At 37.4% G+C, this 14,525-nt stretch overlaps 1 protein-coding gene across 3 annotated transcripts in view; it reads right to left on the bottom strand.

The window, feature by feature from the left end:
* The window catches only part of SVEP1 (sushi, von Willebrand factor type A, EGF and pentraxin domain containing 1), a 2,252,988-nt gene that overhangs the window by 1,833,297 nt on the left and 405,166 nt on the right, over positions 1-14,525 (bottom strand). For all 3 annotated transcript variants that reach the window (XM_044061036.1, XM_044061037.1, XM_044061038.1), the window contains exon 3: positions 3,802-3,978. In XM_044061036.1, coding sequence (XP_043916971.1) covers positions 3,802-3,978 — 177 coding nt within the window. The remainder of the gene's footprint in view (positions 1-3,801; positions 3,979-14,525) is intronic.

Genomic DNA, 14,525 nt, shown 5'->3' with positions numbered 1-14,525 from the left:
TTAGTTCAGCAACATATTCAGACACTTTCATCTGCCTTTCATCTAAGCTCACAAAACTTTTTCCTAAAATTTTCAGGTGTTAACTTAAAAAATTCTAACAAACAATTCTTTACAGCATTATAGTTAAAACAGTGAATGTCAGATAATTTGGAAAGTACATTTACAGCTTTACCATAGAGAAGGGGGTCAGGAACCATACCCTGAGCCTTTGATCAACATCATACTGTTTGCATACCCTCTCAAACGTATGAATAAAACTATCAAAATTATCCCCCTTTGTAAACTGCAGAGTCAGGTTACTCCCTTCCCCATTACCTCATTGACTCCGACAAGAGTCAGCATCTCCTTTTAATGCTGCCTCTGCCTCTCCTTCTCCTCAGCTTCCACTTCCAAATGCCTGGCCCCCAACTCAAGTCTCTTTAGATCCAGATGGATTTTTAAGTCCTCTGCAGAAAGGTTGAGCTGTCCTTTCCCTGAGTGTTGTACATATCTACAGCCAGTCTGATCATCCTCCTGGTTGCTATTTTCTGATGCAGCTGTGACCAAAGCTGCAATCATGTCTGCCTTAGTCAAGTTTCCATGCCCCAGCCCTTTAGCCTGGCACATCTCAGCTAACTGGCTCCTAGTCAGCACGCCATATTCCTCTGCTGACATGCTTGCCTACTCTGTCTGACTAACTAAGCTAACAAAAGAAATAAAACAATTGTGATCTGAACTCTGAATATTCACTGCATAGCTGATTTAGAGTACACAAACATCTTCAGTGATCACTATACACAAGCCACAGGAATTCACTATCCACACCACTACAAGCCAATTACTACGCGATGTGGCTAACTCACCACTATCAAACAATTAATATTTGATGTGGATATCCCACCACTGCCAAACAATTAATATCTAATGTGGATATCCCACCACTGCCAAATAATTAATATGTGATGCCCATACACTGGCCCAGTAATCCAGGAACCTCAATCCTCACCACTAGCACCAGTGAGGGCTGACCACATTGGGAAGGATAACAAGTACACACACAATAAAGTACAATTTCCCTTAAGAGCACACAGAGATCACAGTCAGTCTGGGGCTGGTTTCTTCCTTTCTCTCCAGATACCCAATAAGACTCCCCACTGGCACAGCTATAGGGGCCAAATCTTGGCCTTGTGGTCAAGCTAAAACCTCCAGCACCTTTTCTGTCTAACCAGTGCTTCGTGTCTCTGCCCAAGTAGCTGACACATCCACACTTTAAGATATGAGTTGTATACAAACGCACAGACACTCCTTGGGAAGGCTGGCACAGGTTCTCCAGATATGCACCCTTCTCTCCAGACTATAAGGTAGAAAGCACCAACCATTAATATCAGCTACTATAAGGCCCTTCCCAAAGGGTGACCAGTTTCACTGTGTAATATTACTGTTATCCAAATAGTAAGTGAGACCCAGGGTTACAGCTATTAGAGTGGCTTGGATGGTATAACCAAATACATGCAATGTACTCTAAGAGCTTAAATTACCTTTACACAAAATAGCCACAGTTGAAAGGTTTAAAATATTTAATAATAAATAATAAAAACATAAGACAATACTTATTACTTCAACACAATAACATTACAGAGTTCAGAAATAACAGGAAAATGCTTTAAAATAATACTGTAGAATAGTCTGACATAAATATAGAAAACAGCTAGACTAATCTGGCTATTTCGATCTATCACTAAGAGAAATCACTGTTCTAAATAAATATCTTACTTAAATAGCAAAGCAAGTGCTGGTGAGTTGATGTCAGCTTTAGACAAAATGCCCTAATCTTTCTCTCTGAGAAAATCTTCAATTGATAAACACTCAGTACTGCTGAGTCATTTCACATTACATTATTTTTATCACTTCTTTAGTTCCCAGGCTAACAGAAACTCAGAATTTACATTTCTTAGTAAGCTGCACCTGGCCAGGAAGCCACAGCAGTAAAATACATTATACATGTAAAACCTTAGTAATTATCTCTTAAATCAAGACAATAGAAAGAATTTCCTGGCCCAGACATCCTGTCTCCGAGCTTGAGATCAATCATACAATGCTTGACATATCAGCTTTCTTCCAGCAGAGGCACTGTGGTTACATTTTTGAAGCTCAATACAAAATATAGTTTAATCATAACATATAGTTCTATTTACATTTGTAAACCAAGGCTGTGTCTTATATTAATATTTACAAATGACATATAATTATCTACAAAATTCTATCTAGCTAGGCTGGCAGCCTTCTCAACCCCTTTTGCATGGACTGTAATAAGAGATCATCAGTGTGGTTCTTAAAGAAACCAAATGGATCACCATGAAATCGGTGGTAAAAGCATGGGTCACTAAGTTGTTGTATAGCCACCTGCTTATGCAGCTCAATTCCCTAGACTGCCACTGCTCCACTTCTGTCAATGTCTACTATAACCAGTTGAGCTTGATACATTAGTTGACCCAAATTGTGTGTGTGTTTCAGTGTATGTGTGTGTCTGTGCAGTTATGCATCCATCCAAAACCCCTGTTTCCCATTTCTGCACATAAGGTCGGAGTGTTAATGCAATAGTGGCAATCGTCTAGAGCCAAGGTTTAAGACATTAAGTGGCTATCCCTGCCACGGTAGTTCTTCCACACCATACACTTGCACACACAGTCACACCTATGGCCAATTTAGAGTGTCCAATTCACTTACTGCATGTCTTTGGAATCTGGGAGGAAACTGGAGCACCCACTGGAAACCCACACAAACACAGGGTTGATATGCAGATTTCACAAAGAAGACAAGCCAGTCAAGAATCAAACCAGGGACCCTCTTGTTGATAGGTGACAACACTATCCACTGCCCCACTTGTTGCTCATGTACTTGTTTTAATTGAACACTATAATTCTTTAATCTTTCCTTATAAAAGATAAAAGCCACTTTTAACAATGCTCCTTGGTCTCGATAAAAACAGACAGTAGTACCTAATGGGTTTATTCAATTAATGATTTAAAAATGACTGCTTCTTTCTCATGACATTACCTAATTGTTTCTTATTTGCACGAATTATATGTACTAAATGTTGCTCTTAATGAAATGCAGATTTTAGGACTGGGTACAGTGTATTCTGTGATGGACAATAAAGCTCATTACAATGGGAACAGTATTTCGTATCTTCAGTTCATCATGCCTTCCTCCATTTAAATCCAACTTCTACAGATGTTCTCCAAAAGACTAATGCATTTTTTGACCAGTGCACCAATTATATGCTTACCTGCATAATAGTTGCAAAATGTATTCTTTTGAAGAAAACATTTTTGCAGACATTCATAGGTTTATTTAAACCTTAAGAAACATAGTCATTTAACTAATTACAATTTCTGATGGTCACAAAGAAAAGCTTATATGTTAATTACATATAAAGTTTGTGTATTTGAGCTATAATTACTAATCAACAAAACAGGAAATGTTTAGTGTGATGTTAAAATCAAAGTTCTACAGAGATGTGTATAACTGTGTTCTTTACAGTTCTTTGTAAGTGTTACCTTTTCAAACAAGAAATTCCTAAATACTGCTTACTACAGATATTGACTTAAAAGCTGTCAATGAAAATCTGTTAAATGATCATCTGCATTATTTTAATAGCAGCACAAGACATTAGCGCTAGAATCAATTTATAGTGTATTTTAAAGCTTTGTGAAAATATAATAAAGTATAAAATAGTATCATTACCATGAAAGCATTACTTCAGAAAAACACATTATTTTTGAACTGTCAGTAATATTAATGTATTTGCAATGCTCTTACCTGTGCATTCATGCTGCAGTCCTTTCCCATAGTATCCCTTTTCACATATGCACTCATACTGACCAGTGTGAGTGCCACATTTGCAGCTGGCCATTATGTCACAACAGCTCTGTCCAGCTTCACACAGATATGAGCAACGAGAAATGTCTTCATGGATGTAATTCCCTGCTGGAAGATCTGATATAATACAGGTAAAACATTAATGTTAGTAAGGATTGTTATCTTAAAATGTTATTTTCTTAAAGCTGTTACCGTAGAACAAAGTTAAGGTATATAACGGAGGTATTGTCAGCATTTTTGGTTAGTAAATGTGCTACCAAAAAAAAAAATTAAAGCAAGAATTGAAAAGTATTACATATTAAATACATAAGAAATTCTACTGGAATCTTGTATCAGAAATATTAATTTATAGGTAAATACATTTACATGCAAGTACAGTGCCATTTGACTCCCATATCCACAATAATATAAAAAATACACCAAAAACTAGGTTCCCTCTATCGACATAAACACTTTCTTAACTGATCTACTAGGAGGACCTTGCCTTAACCTTTCTCCTACCTTCTCTCCTATATGGAGCTCCTCCTTAACTATATCCAGTCCTCCCTAAAAACCAAGCTTGTGTCCTGTTACAACAAGGTCACCAAGTTTGCAACCAATGCAAAATACTCTTTCCAACTCTGCATTTCCCTTAAATCACTAAAATTCCACATATTGCCTCACTTACCTGCAGCTAATCACAGCATACAGAATCATTTAAAAACCTCAGACTGCCCAGGTCTTTCTTCCATCTTAACCCTCTATCACCCAAACAGGCCACTCAGCTCTGAAAATGAACTTCTCCTGCAAGTCGACAAACCAAAACACCCGGCTGGCAACATGCTTTACTCCTTCAATATTGCCAAAATATGGAATTCTCTCCCAATAGTTATCCGAACCGTCATCAAAAAAATCTGTGCAGCAACACCTCTCCGCCATTGGGCAGTGCAGATGTATCAGTTCTCATTCATCCATAACCTGATTTCCAAACTATAAGCTATATCTGCTTCAAACTACATTGTTGTCTATTCAAATCATCCTCTACCACTAGTTAAAATATGTAAGAGCTACTCATCTAACAGAAACTATGTATCAATACCCTGCCATCTTGCTATGCCTCACTATGTAGTTATATGCCTTTATTCTGTTTTTGTATAATACTGCAACTAACTGCCTAACTGGATATATGTCCATTTTCAGTAGAGGCCCAGGGAGAAAAGCTCCACATAAAACAAACAGCACATTAAAAATTCAGTTTCAAGGCATTAAACTTCAATTAAAGATACAAGTCATACAAAACATGTGCTACAAGGTAAATAAGCATATGTGATATAAGAAAGTAGAACTAAATAAGACACCCCTTAATTTGTTATTATTTTTTTCCCCAATCATTGTTGAAAGGAAGTATTCAGAAGGATGAGGAGATTCCAGAACAAAGTTTTAAGTAAGGAGCATCAACTGCCTTGTGGAGCTTTTCTCCCTGGGCCTCCACTGAACATGGGCATTTTTTGGCCCAGTGGACTTCCCCAGTAAATAAATGCCAATGAATATATAAATAAATAATAAGTGTTATATTACAGGATTCTTCTTCTTCTCCTTTGGCTTTTCCTGGTTAGGAGTCACCAGAGCGGATCACCTGTCTGCTCATGATTGGCAGTGGAGTTTTTACGGTGTCGAGTTGCCAGCCCTGCGCCCAACTTTCCATGAAAGACACACACACTCATGCCTAGGGCCAATTTAGACTATCCAATCCAACTACAGCATGTCTTTGGAATGTGGGAGGAAACCGGAGCACCCGGAGGAAACCCACATGACCACAGGGAGGACATAAGTGTTATATTACAGGATAAACTGATTTATTGGCATCAACTCCCTTTTTCTCATTTTGTACAGGGGGTGAGGATATCACATCAGCAGTGACCATCACCTGGAGCCAATGTTCACCACCAACCAGCAGCTAGCTTGGCCACAGTCATTCTTGTGTACCACATGCCCACCAATGGCCAGTTTAGAGTGTTCAATTCACCGATTGCAGTGTTTTGGAATGTGGGTGGAAACCAGATCTCCCAGAGAAAACCCACATGACCACAGCAAGGACATGCAGACTCCACAAAGACGGTACCTCAGATGAAAATAATTAAACTGCTCATTATCATGTTTAAAATGCACCTTCATCTAAGTTTATTTACCATAAAAGTACAGTTTCAAGAAAAAGACACTTCAAAAGTAAATTGTAAGATTTAGGTTATATCCCATCTTTCCCTGTCATCTCCTAGTTTGAAATTCTAAAAACAGTTACATCCTTCCTTGTAGCACCATCAGAGCTCTCATTCTGAAACAAAATGATGTGAATGCACACTTAAAGCAATAATCCATGACTGGGTGTGGGTCACCCAGGATTTACCAATGGTTGTCATGGTTTGATAATTAGGGCAAAGCATGAATGAGTAAACTAAGCCAACTGTAGTTAAATCCTGTGTTAGCCACACTTAGGAGTAGATTATTGCTTTATGCAATGACATTATTTAAGAAAAATGCAGTGGCGGCTGATGACTTCAAATCAAAGGAGGGCTGCAGGAGACAGCTGAATGGGTGGGGTCAATGGGAAGGGGTGGAACAACTAGAAAGTGGCAGAGCCTATGCTCAAAACCACAACAACTGGAACTTGAATTAAATATGCTGCCCTGGGTGCCAAACCATCATTAAGAGAGTCCAAGCAAGACAAAATGAAGTGTAGAAGAAAAAAAAAATATTTCAATGCATTGGCTACATGACAGCTTACTTAATATCTAGAGGGAAACAAAAAGGTTGCGAGGCATGAAAAATAAATTATTTTTTAAATACATTACTGGAACGCCAGTCAAAATCAAGTATATAAAAAAAAACAAGCAACACTCAACTCAAACTACTTCTCCTTGCACTGCAGTTCTAATTATAATTTATGTTCAGCTTTATAAAAGTACAAGTAACATGCTGAAAGTAGCAATCGCTGTGATACCCCCACTTGTAAAAATGTTTCTTATCCAAAAAAGACCTGTTGCCTGACAACAACTATCTACTTGTTTCATGGGGAAAACATGATCAAAGTAAAAAATGAACAGCAAACAAGAAACAAGCTCAAGATAAATTGCTTAAAGGATTACTGCACAGGTTATAGACCACACATGATAGATTGGCATTCTGTTTAGTTTACAGGTAAAGCATGCAAAGATGACTGCAAATCTCCAACAAATGTAATGAGCTTCTTAAAATACTGCAATCATGTCCTTTATTACAAATACTGTCATAAGCATTTCAATACCTAAGGCTTATATGTTATCTAGTTATGTAAGTATTCTCTGCATGACAACAACAAAAAGGCTTTTAATGTTGGTAATTCTTTAATTAACACTTCAAAAGTAAATTGTAAGGTTTAGGTTATATCCCAACTTTCCCTGTCATCTCCTAGTTTGAAATTCTGAAAACAGTTACATCCTTCCTTGTAGCACCATCAGAGCTCTCATTCTGAAACAAAATGATGTGAATGCACACTTAAAGCAATAATCCACGACTGGGTGTGGGTCACCCAGGATTTACCAATGGTTGTCATGGTTTGATAATTAGGGCAAAGCATGAATGAGTAAACTAAGCCAATTGTAGTTAAATCCTGTGTTAGCCACACTTAGGAGTAGATTATTGCTTTATGCAATGACATTATTTAAGAAAAAAGCAGTGGCGGCTGGTGACTTCAAATCAAAGGAGGGCTGCAGGAGACAGATGAATGGGTGGGGTCAATGGGAATGGGTGGGGCAACTAGAAAGTGGCAGAGCCTATGCTCAAAACCACAACAACTGGAACTTGAATTAAATATGCTGCCCTGGGTGCCAAACCGTCATTAAGAGAGTCCAAGCAAGACAAAATGAAGTGTAGAAGAAAAAAAAATATTTCAATGCATTGGCTACATGACAGCTTACTTAATATCTAGAGGGAAACAAAAAGGATGCGAGGCATGAAAAAATAAATTATTTTTTAAATACATTACTGGAACACCAGTCAAAATCAAGTATATAAAAAAAAACAAGCAACACTCAACTCAAACCACTTCTCCTTGCACTGCAGTTCTAATTATAATTTATGTTCAGCTTTATAAAAGTACAAGTAACATGCTGAAAGTAGCAATCGCTGTGATACCCACACTTGTAAAAATGTTTCTTTTCCAAAAAAGACCTGCTGCCTGACAACAACTATCTACTTGTTTCATGGGGAAAACATGATCAAAGTAAAAAATGAACAGCAAACAAGAAACAAGCTCAAGATAAATTGCTTAAAGGATTACTGCACAGGTTATAGACCACACATGATAGATTGGCATTCTGTTTAGTTTACAGGTAAAGCATGCAAAGATGACTGCAAATCTCCAACAAATGTAATGAGCTTCTTAAAATGCTGCAATCCTGTCCTTTATTACAAATACTGTCAGAAGCATTTCAATACCTAAGGCTTATATGTTATCTAGTTATGTAAGTATTCTCTGCATGACAACAACAAAAAGGCTTTTAATGTTGGTAATTCTTTAACAGTATGCTTATTAAAGCTTACTTTCATCTTACAATCTTAGACAAGCTTAACTGATGGTCATTAAATCATTGCTACTTAAATACAAAGCAATAGGCACTTTCTGAATAATAGGAAGCATAAATCAACAGCATCAAAATATGACAGAAAACCAGAACATTCTGCAAAATCAAAGACAGATGAAAAGCCACTTTCGTACTTGTGTCTACCTTGGATGGGGGAATACTCTGCACACTTGCACTGTATAAGTGCTCCTTGCCTTGCTTGGACACATCCAGAGTCACTACATGGGGGAGTGGGGTGAAATAAGTATGTCACAATTTGAAATGTCTCTGGCTGATGGTGATGGCTCTGACACATTTATCATACCTCACAACCTCAGAGCAAGAAATCTGGACAAAGCCATACATAAAAGTGGGACAAAGGCCAAAAAATAAGGAACATTTTTAAATATTGCTCTTATAAACTTAGAAAAATAATAGAATAGTAGTAGGTCTTGCATTATTATGAATTTTCTGAAGGGTATGAAATCTAAAACTCAAATGTCTGTCATTATTTTCTAACTTCAGTCCTTAATGATTTCCCTAATTTGTCAGAAAACCACAATTTTATGAAAAATTGACCAAAAATGTGATACAAAAATATAAAATTGCCACACAATACAGCTGGGAACCTATCAAAGAAGGGACACGTTTTTAATATTAGTACTGTTAACTTGAGCAGCTGACAAAATAAGAGAATCTACATGCATTTCTGAAATAAACGTAATTCTATAACTCTGATCATTATAGTTATTTATAATTGAAAACCCTCTATGTTTTCTTCCAAACTTGCCATTTTCCAGAGGGATTATTATGGGGAGAGCAACATTTTGAGCCAAAATCAGGGACAGTTGAGGGGTTTGGATATTCCTAATTCTATAAAAGTGATTTATTTGTATGTACCTCTCAACCTCTTAATGCAGGAAATCTGGACAAGGCCAAATATATTGGGGGAACATACAAACAGTACTAAAAATTGATTTCATATAAACTTAATAGATAGAATAACAGATCTTGCTTTAGCATGCATTTTTCTGAAGATTATGAAGTCTGAAACTCAATATCTGTCATTATTTAGTGACTTCATTCCTAATTGATTTGCCAGAAAACCACACATTTTATGAGGAACAAACCAAAAATAGGAAGCAAAAATCTTTTCATTATACAAAAACTTGGACAGCTGAGAGGTATAGTTCAGCCTGGGCTGTGTTTGAGTTTGCCACCCTTCCCCCTCACAAAATAATGGTCGAATGGAGCCTCTCCCCTGCAGCCATTCCAATGTCCTATTACTTGGCCATTTCACCCCATTTACCATAAACACTGTAATGTGCATACTGCTTTACTTCTGCAATGATTTGGATTTCATTTGAAAGTTTTATTTTGCGTTTTACAGCACAAACACTAATAGACATCTGCTAAACAAAGCAATGCAGTCTCACAATGAAAATAGATTGGCATTAAAACTTCTCTGCCCTTGAAACTCACATTCATTGAAACAGCATTGAAACCCACATTCAAAGAAAATACATTTTACCAGTGGCAGACAAAGATTAACTTTGGGCTGTTTTCAAATAATAGGCTACTTGCACACGAAACATATATGTGTTCTTTGATACACCTTCCTGATTGTATTAAATTATATTCCTTGTATAATACAGTAGTTAGAGAGCATTTTAAATGTATTGTTTTGAACATGTTTCCAGTAAACAATGAAACAAAATGCATGCACCAATAATGACAAAACTTCCCAGTTCAGAACATTTCCATCATAAAAGTCTACTCAAACTTCTACAGTACACCAGTATTAGTAAATATGCACAATCTCTGAAGAAGTAAAAGTCATCTAAATAATTCCACATTAAAGAGATCTGTAACTAATGAAGAGGTTGCAGCTAGCAAGCAACTTTATATTTCATTGTTTCATCTACAAATAAAGTCCTATTCCCTTGAGGAATAAATTGCCTATGTTACATTAAAAATGATAAGCTAGTAATCTTGCAATAGTGAATGGATGGCAAACTGATAACAGGTTCATAGTTACTAGGTATCTTCATCAAAAAGGACTGCAGCACCCACTCCATTTACAACACAGTACAGTATCAATAATGCATCTCCATACTGTGATAGTAGAACCCACAGCCTTCTGCATCAGAAGCAAGTACACTACCTGTTGTGCTATTAACAATGGAAGCAAACTTACCATAAACAGCACTAAACCTTTCTTCCCCTGCAGCTCTCAGCTCCTTGTAAAATCTACTTGACACTCAGCTGTATCTCTCAACTTTGCAGCACAAAAATCTGGAAAAAGCCAAATTTTATTGGTGGGGGGAAAAAGCCCAAAAACCAGGGACACATTTTAAACATTGCTTGTATAATCTTGGAAAGTTGCTAGAATAAAATGCTGTGTTACCACCATACATTTCACTGTCAAGTCTTGAACTCAGGACCCTATATAAAACAGTCAGAGCAACATACCACTATGCTAAATCAGTTGTTTTGTGAAAGATAGGAAGACTGAAACTTAAATGGCTACTATTTAGTGAATTCAATTTTCACCATAGCTGTCAACCTCTTAGCAGAAAAGACCTGGACAAAGCCAATACTGGGAGAATACAGCCCCCAAACATATTCAGTGAATTCAGTTCTTACCATAGCTCTCAACCTTTTAGCACAAAACACGTGGAAAAGCCAGTAATGGGGTAATACAGCCCCCAAACATATTCAGTGAATTCAGTTCTTACCATAGCTCTCAACCTTAGCACAAAAAAACCTGGATGAAGCCAATAATGGGGGAATACAGTCCCAAAAATTGGGACAAATTTCAAATATTCATCTTATAAACTTAGAAAATTGCTAGAATAAAAGGTTTTGTGTTACCATGTACTTTCTGAAGAATATGAAGTCTGAAATTCAAATGCCTGTCATTTTAATTTATTTAACATTTGTTAACCAGGAAAGTCTGATTTGGAACAAAAGCCAATTTTTAGCAGAGGCCCAGGGAGAAACACTCCAGACACGTCTTTGTAATATGGGAGGACACCAGAGCACCCAGATGAAACCCACACAAACACAAGAAGGTTATGCATACATAAGGCACCCCAGCCAAGAATCAAACCAGAGAACCTCTAACTGTGAGGCAACAATGCTACCACTACACCATGAACTATTTAACTAATTAAAAATCCAGGAACCAAACCACAGATTTTATGAAGAACAGAACAGAACACAAATATGAGGGAAAGAATCTGCAAGGTTTTATAAATGGTGGTGGTTAGGGAATTCAGGCTTTTGCTACCTGCACCCAAGGTTCAAGCTTGAGGTATTCTCTAACCACCACCAGGTATTCTGAGTTCTCTCTAGCCACCAGTATATATCAACTGGGACATTTTACACCAGTATATATCAATTGGGGCATTTTACACACACACACACACACACACACACACACACACACACACACACATATATACACACACACACACACACACAGATACACCTACCTTAAACTGAAGCAAAGTGAATTATTCAGACACATCCTCTGATTAAACTGCTTAACGGTCCACTCCTACCTTAAACTGAAACAAAGTGAATTGTTTGGACACATCCTCAGCTTAAACTGCTTAATGGCCCACTCCTCGGACACATTCTCTGCTGAAACTGCTTAACAGTCTGCTCCTCGGACACATCCTCTGCTTAAACTTAAGCAAAGTGAATTGTTCTCGGCCTGCTCTTTGGAATCTGCTTCTCCCACAGTAACTGAAGCTCTCGGATACATCCTCTTCTGAAGCTCCTGTTTTAGATGTTGGCACCGGAATGTATTTTATGGGTCAAGCACGTAAGTTCCTGTTTCCTAGTGCTGGAATCATGCACAGACTGCAGACCTTGCAGTCCAATCCCCTTCCAGTCTATGTGGTTACAACCGCATAGACTACTGTGGTTTCTGTGGACTGCTGCCATCTTCCTGAATCTGGACTGGTTAAACAGCCATCTAGATTCAAGTTACCAACAACGCATGCAGGATTTTTGTATTTTATTTTACAGCTGGGGGGGCTGCAGTCCTGCAGTCCAATATCACGAGCCGCCACTAGAAAAAAGTCTTATGTTTTCTAAATAATGTCATTGTATCAACAGACTTCAGTGTTTCTGTTCCAGATTTTTGTGCTCCTCTGGGGCATTCAAGATATGCAATGTGTATGCTCTAAGCCTGCAGAGGATGCACAGTATATTACTGTCTTTGCCATTCTTGTTAAAGGTTCTGAAAACTATTTACTGTTTTTCAAAATTGTGATTTATGTGGCATTTGTATGCAAACATCATGAACCAGACACCATTGGAATTGGAAATAGTTGATCCCTCCCCACTGAAGGATGAGTTATAGTTCTTAACTGTCCATGACTTTGGCTTGCATTTTGCCCTGCCCCTCTTAAAAGTTCTGACTTCCTGCTAAATTACTGAGGATTACAATAAGTCCATGATGCCAAACAGAGTTTCACGTTTCTTATTTTTCATAAAATGCGTGTTGATGCAGAAGTTGTTGCTTTCTTAATTAAGTGAATTAGAATACTAGTGTAATAAGGTGCAGGAAAGGTTCTTTTTTGTGGAGGGTGAAGCCTGGAAATACAGACTTTAACCCTTCTATTTAATGTATCAATGTTTTCACCAGTTTACAAAGAAGAAGATAGGGCAGCTGTAACTATTTCTTGTAATAGTTATAGCTGCCTGAAATTGAATTTGTTGTCTCCACTTTGCAAAGATAAGGAGTGGGCAGCTGTAGCTATTTGTTTTAATAGTTACAGCTGCCCAAGATCTAGTTTGTTTTGTCCAGTTTGTGGAAATGAGGACACGGCAGGTTCAGCTGCCTGGAGTAAAGATCATGCTCTCTGCTTTGTGGAGATGGTTACAAGGAGCTGCTAACCAGATTTGTTCTGGCTGGGAAAGATCAGTTTACAAAATCTGCACTGATTGATTGTCCAGTTAGCATGCACATTTCTGAAGACCAAATACTAATTATTGTTTAATTTCTCCTTTCCAGGTCACATAATGTCTGCTTATTATCTTATTTTGTTTGAGGCAGGATTCCCTGATGGGGAATGACTGATATGGCAGATAAGCAGTCCCACTTATATGTGACCAGATAATATGTATAATTTACATATAAAGTGTAAAGCCCTAAGCTGTAAGCACACTAAATTTTCTCCAAGGTGTGATGAGTTATGGCAATGCAGACCAGGACTGCTTGAGGCATAAAATGAAACCTTAAAATTAAACATGATAATAGCAATTACTGAACAAACTAATCCACAGTACTTTTATGATAGCTAAGTGCCATGCATCAAACAAAATATTTTATTTTACAGTAAGTGCACTGGTACAGTGATCCTTTTTTGGGCACAAGCTAGGCCAACAGGCAGAAGCAAGCAATAAAATTAATATTATAGTACTATGTTGACTAAATCATACATTATTATGTGAACATCACATAGAAGCTCTATCATGTAAGGCACGTAGTAGGTAGAAAACAGACTTGTACAAAACTTATGGCATATGCAATCTAGTTTTTCAACATAGCACAGCTGTTTATTACACAACAATGAATCATTGACATTCAGAAATGTACATGATGATTGGACACTCAGTCATTGTGACCATTGTAAGGTAATCATATAGGAACAGCAGCAATTCTGGCTGCTGAAGTGTTGTTGAGTAGCCGGGCTTTCTATTTGCATATGATCCCTAATTCTAGCTTTTATGCCTATTACAAAGGGCATAGCAAAAACATGAGAATAATCAGGGACATTCTAGAAAACTCTGCCAGTTGATAGGTTTGGTTACCAGTACTATGACAGACTGTACTGTCAGCTATCATAGCGCTCACGTTTACAGTGCTGAAAAATGTCCCTGATTTTCATCATATTGTTACCTTTTTCCTGGTAAAATTTTTTATTTTTCTGGTAAATTTCTGTGAATTTCTTTCAGTCACAAATGCCAGACAGTACAGTCTAATACTTTTTACTTGAAAAAAAAAGACAGATAGAGAGATAAAAAGACAAACCACTATAGAGAAGCTCTCTTCTCTGTGGCTCCTTTCAG

The sequence above is a fragment of the Protopterus annectens genome, chromosome 2.part0 (assembly GCF_019279795.1).
Source record: "Protopterus annectens isolate FY-2018-M chromosome 2.part0, PAN1.0, whole genome shotgun sequence".
NCBI lineage: Eukaryota > Metazoa > Chordata > Ceratodontiformes > Protopteridae > Protopterus > Protopterus annectens.
This window is presented reverse-complemented; position numbering and strand designations above follow the sequence as displayed.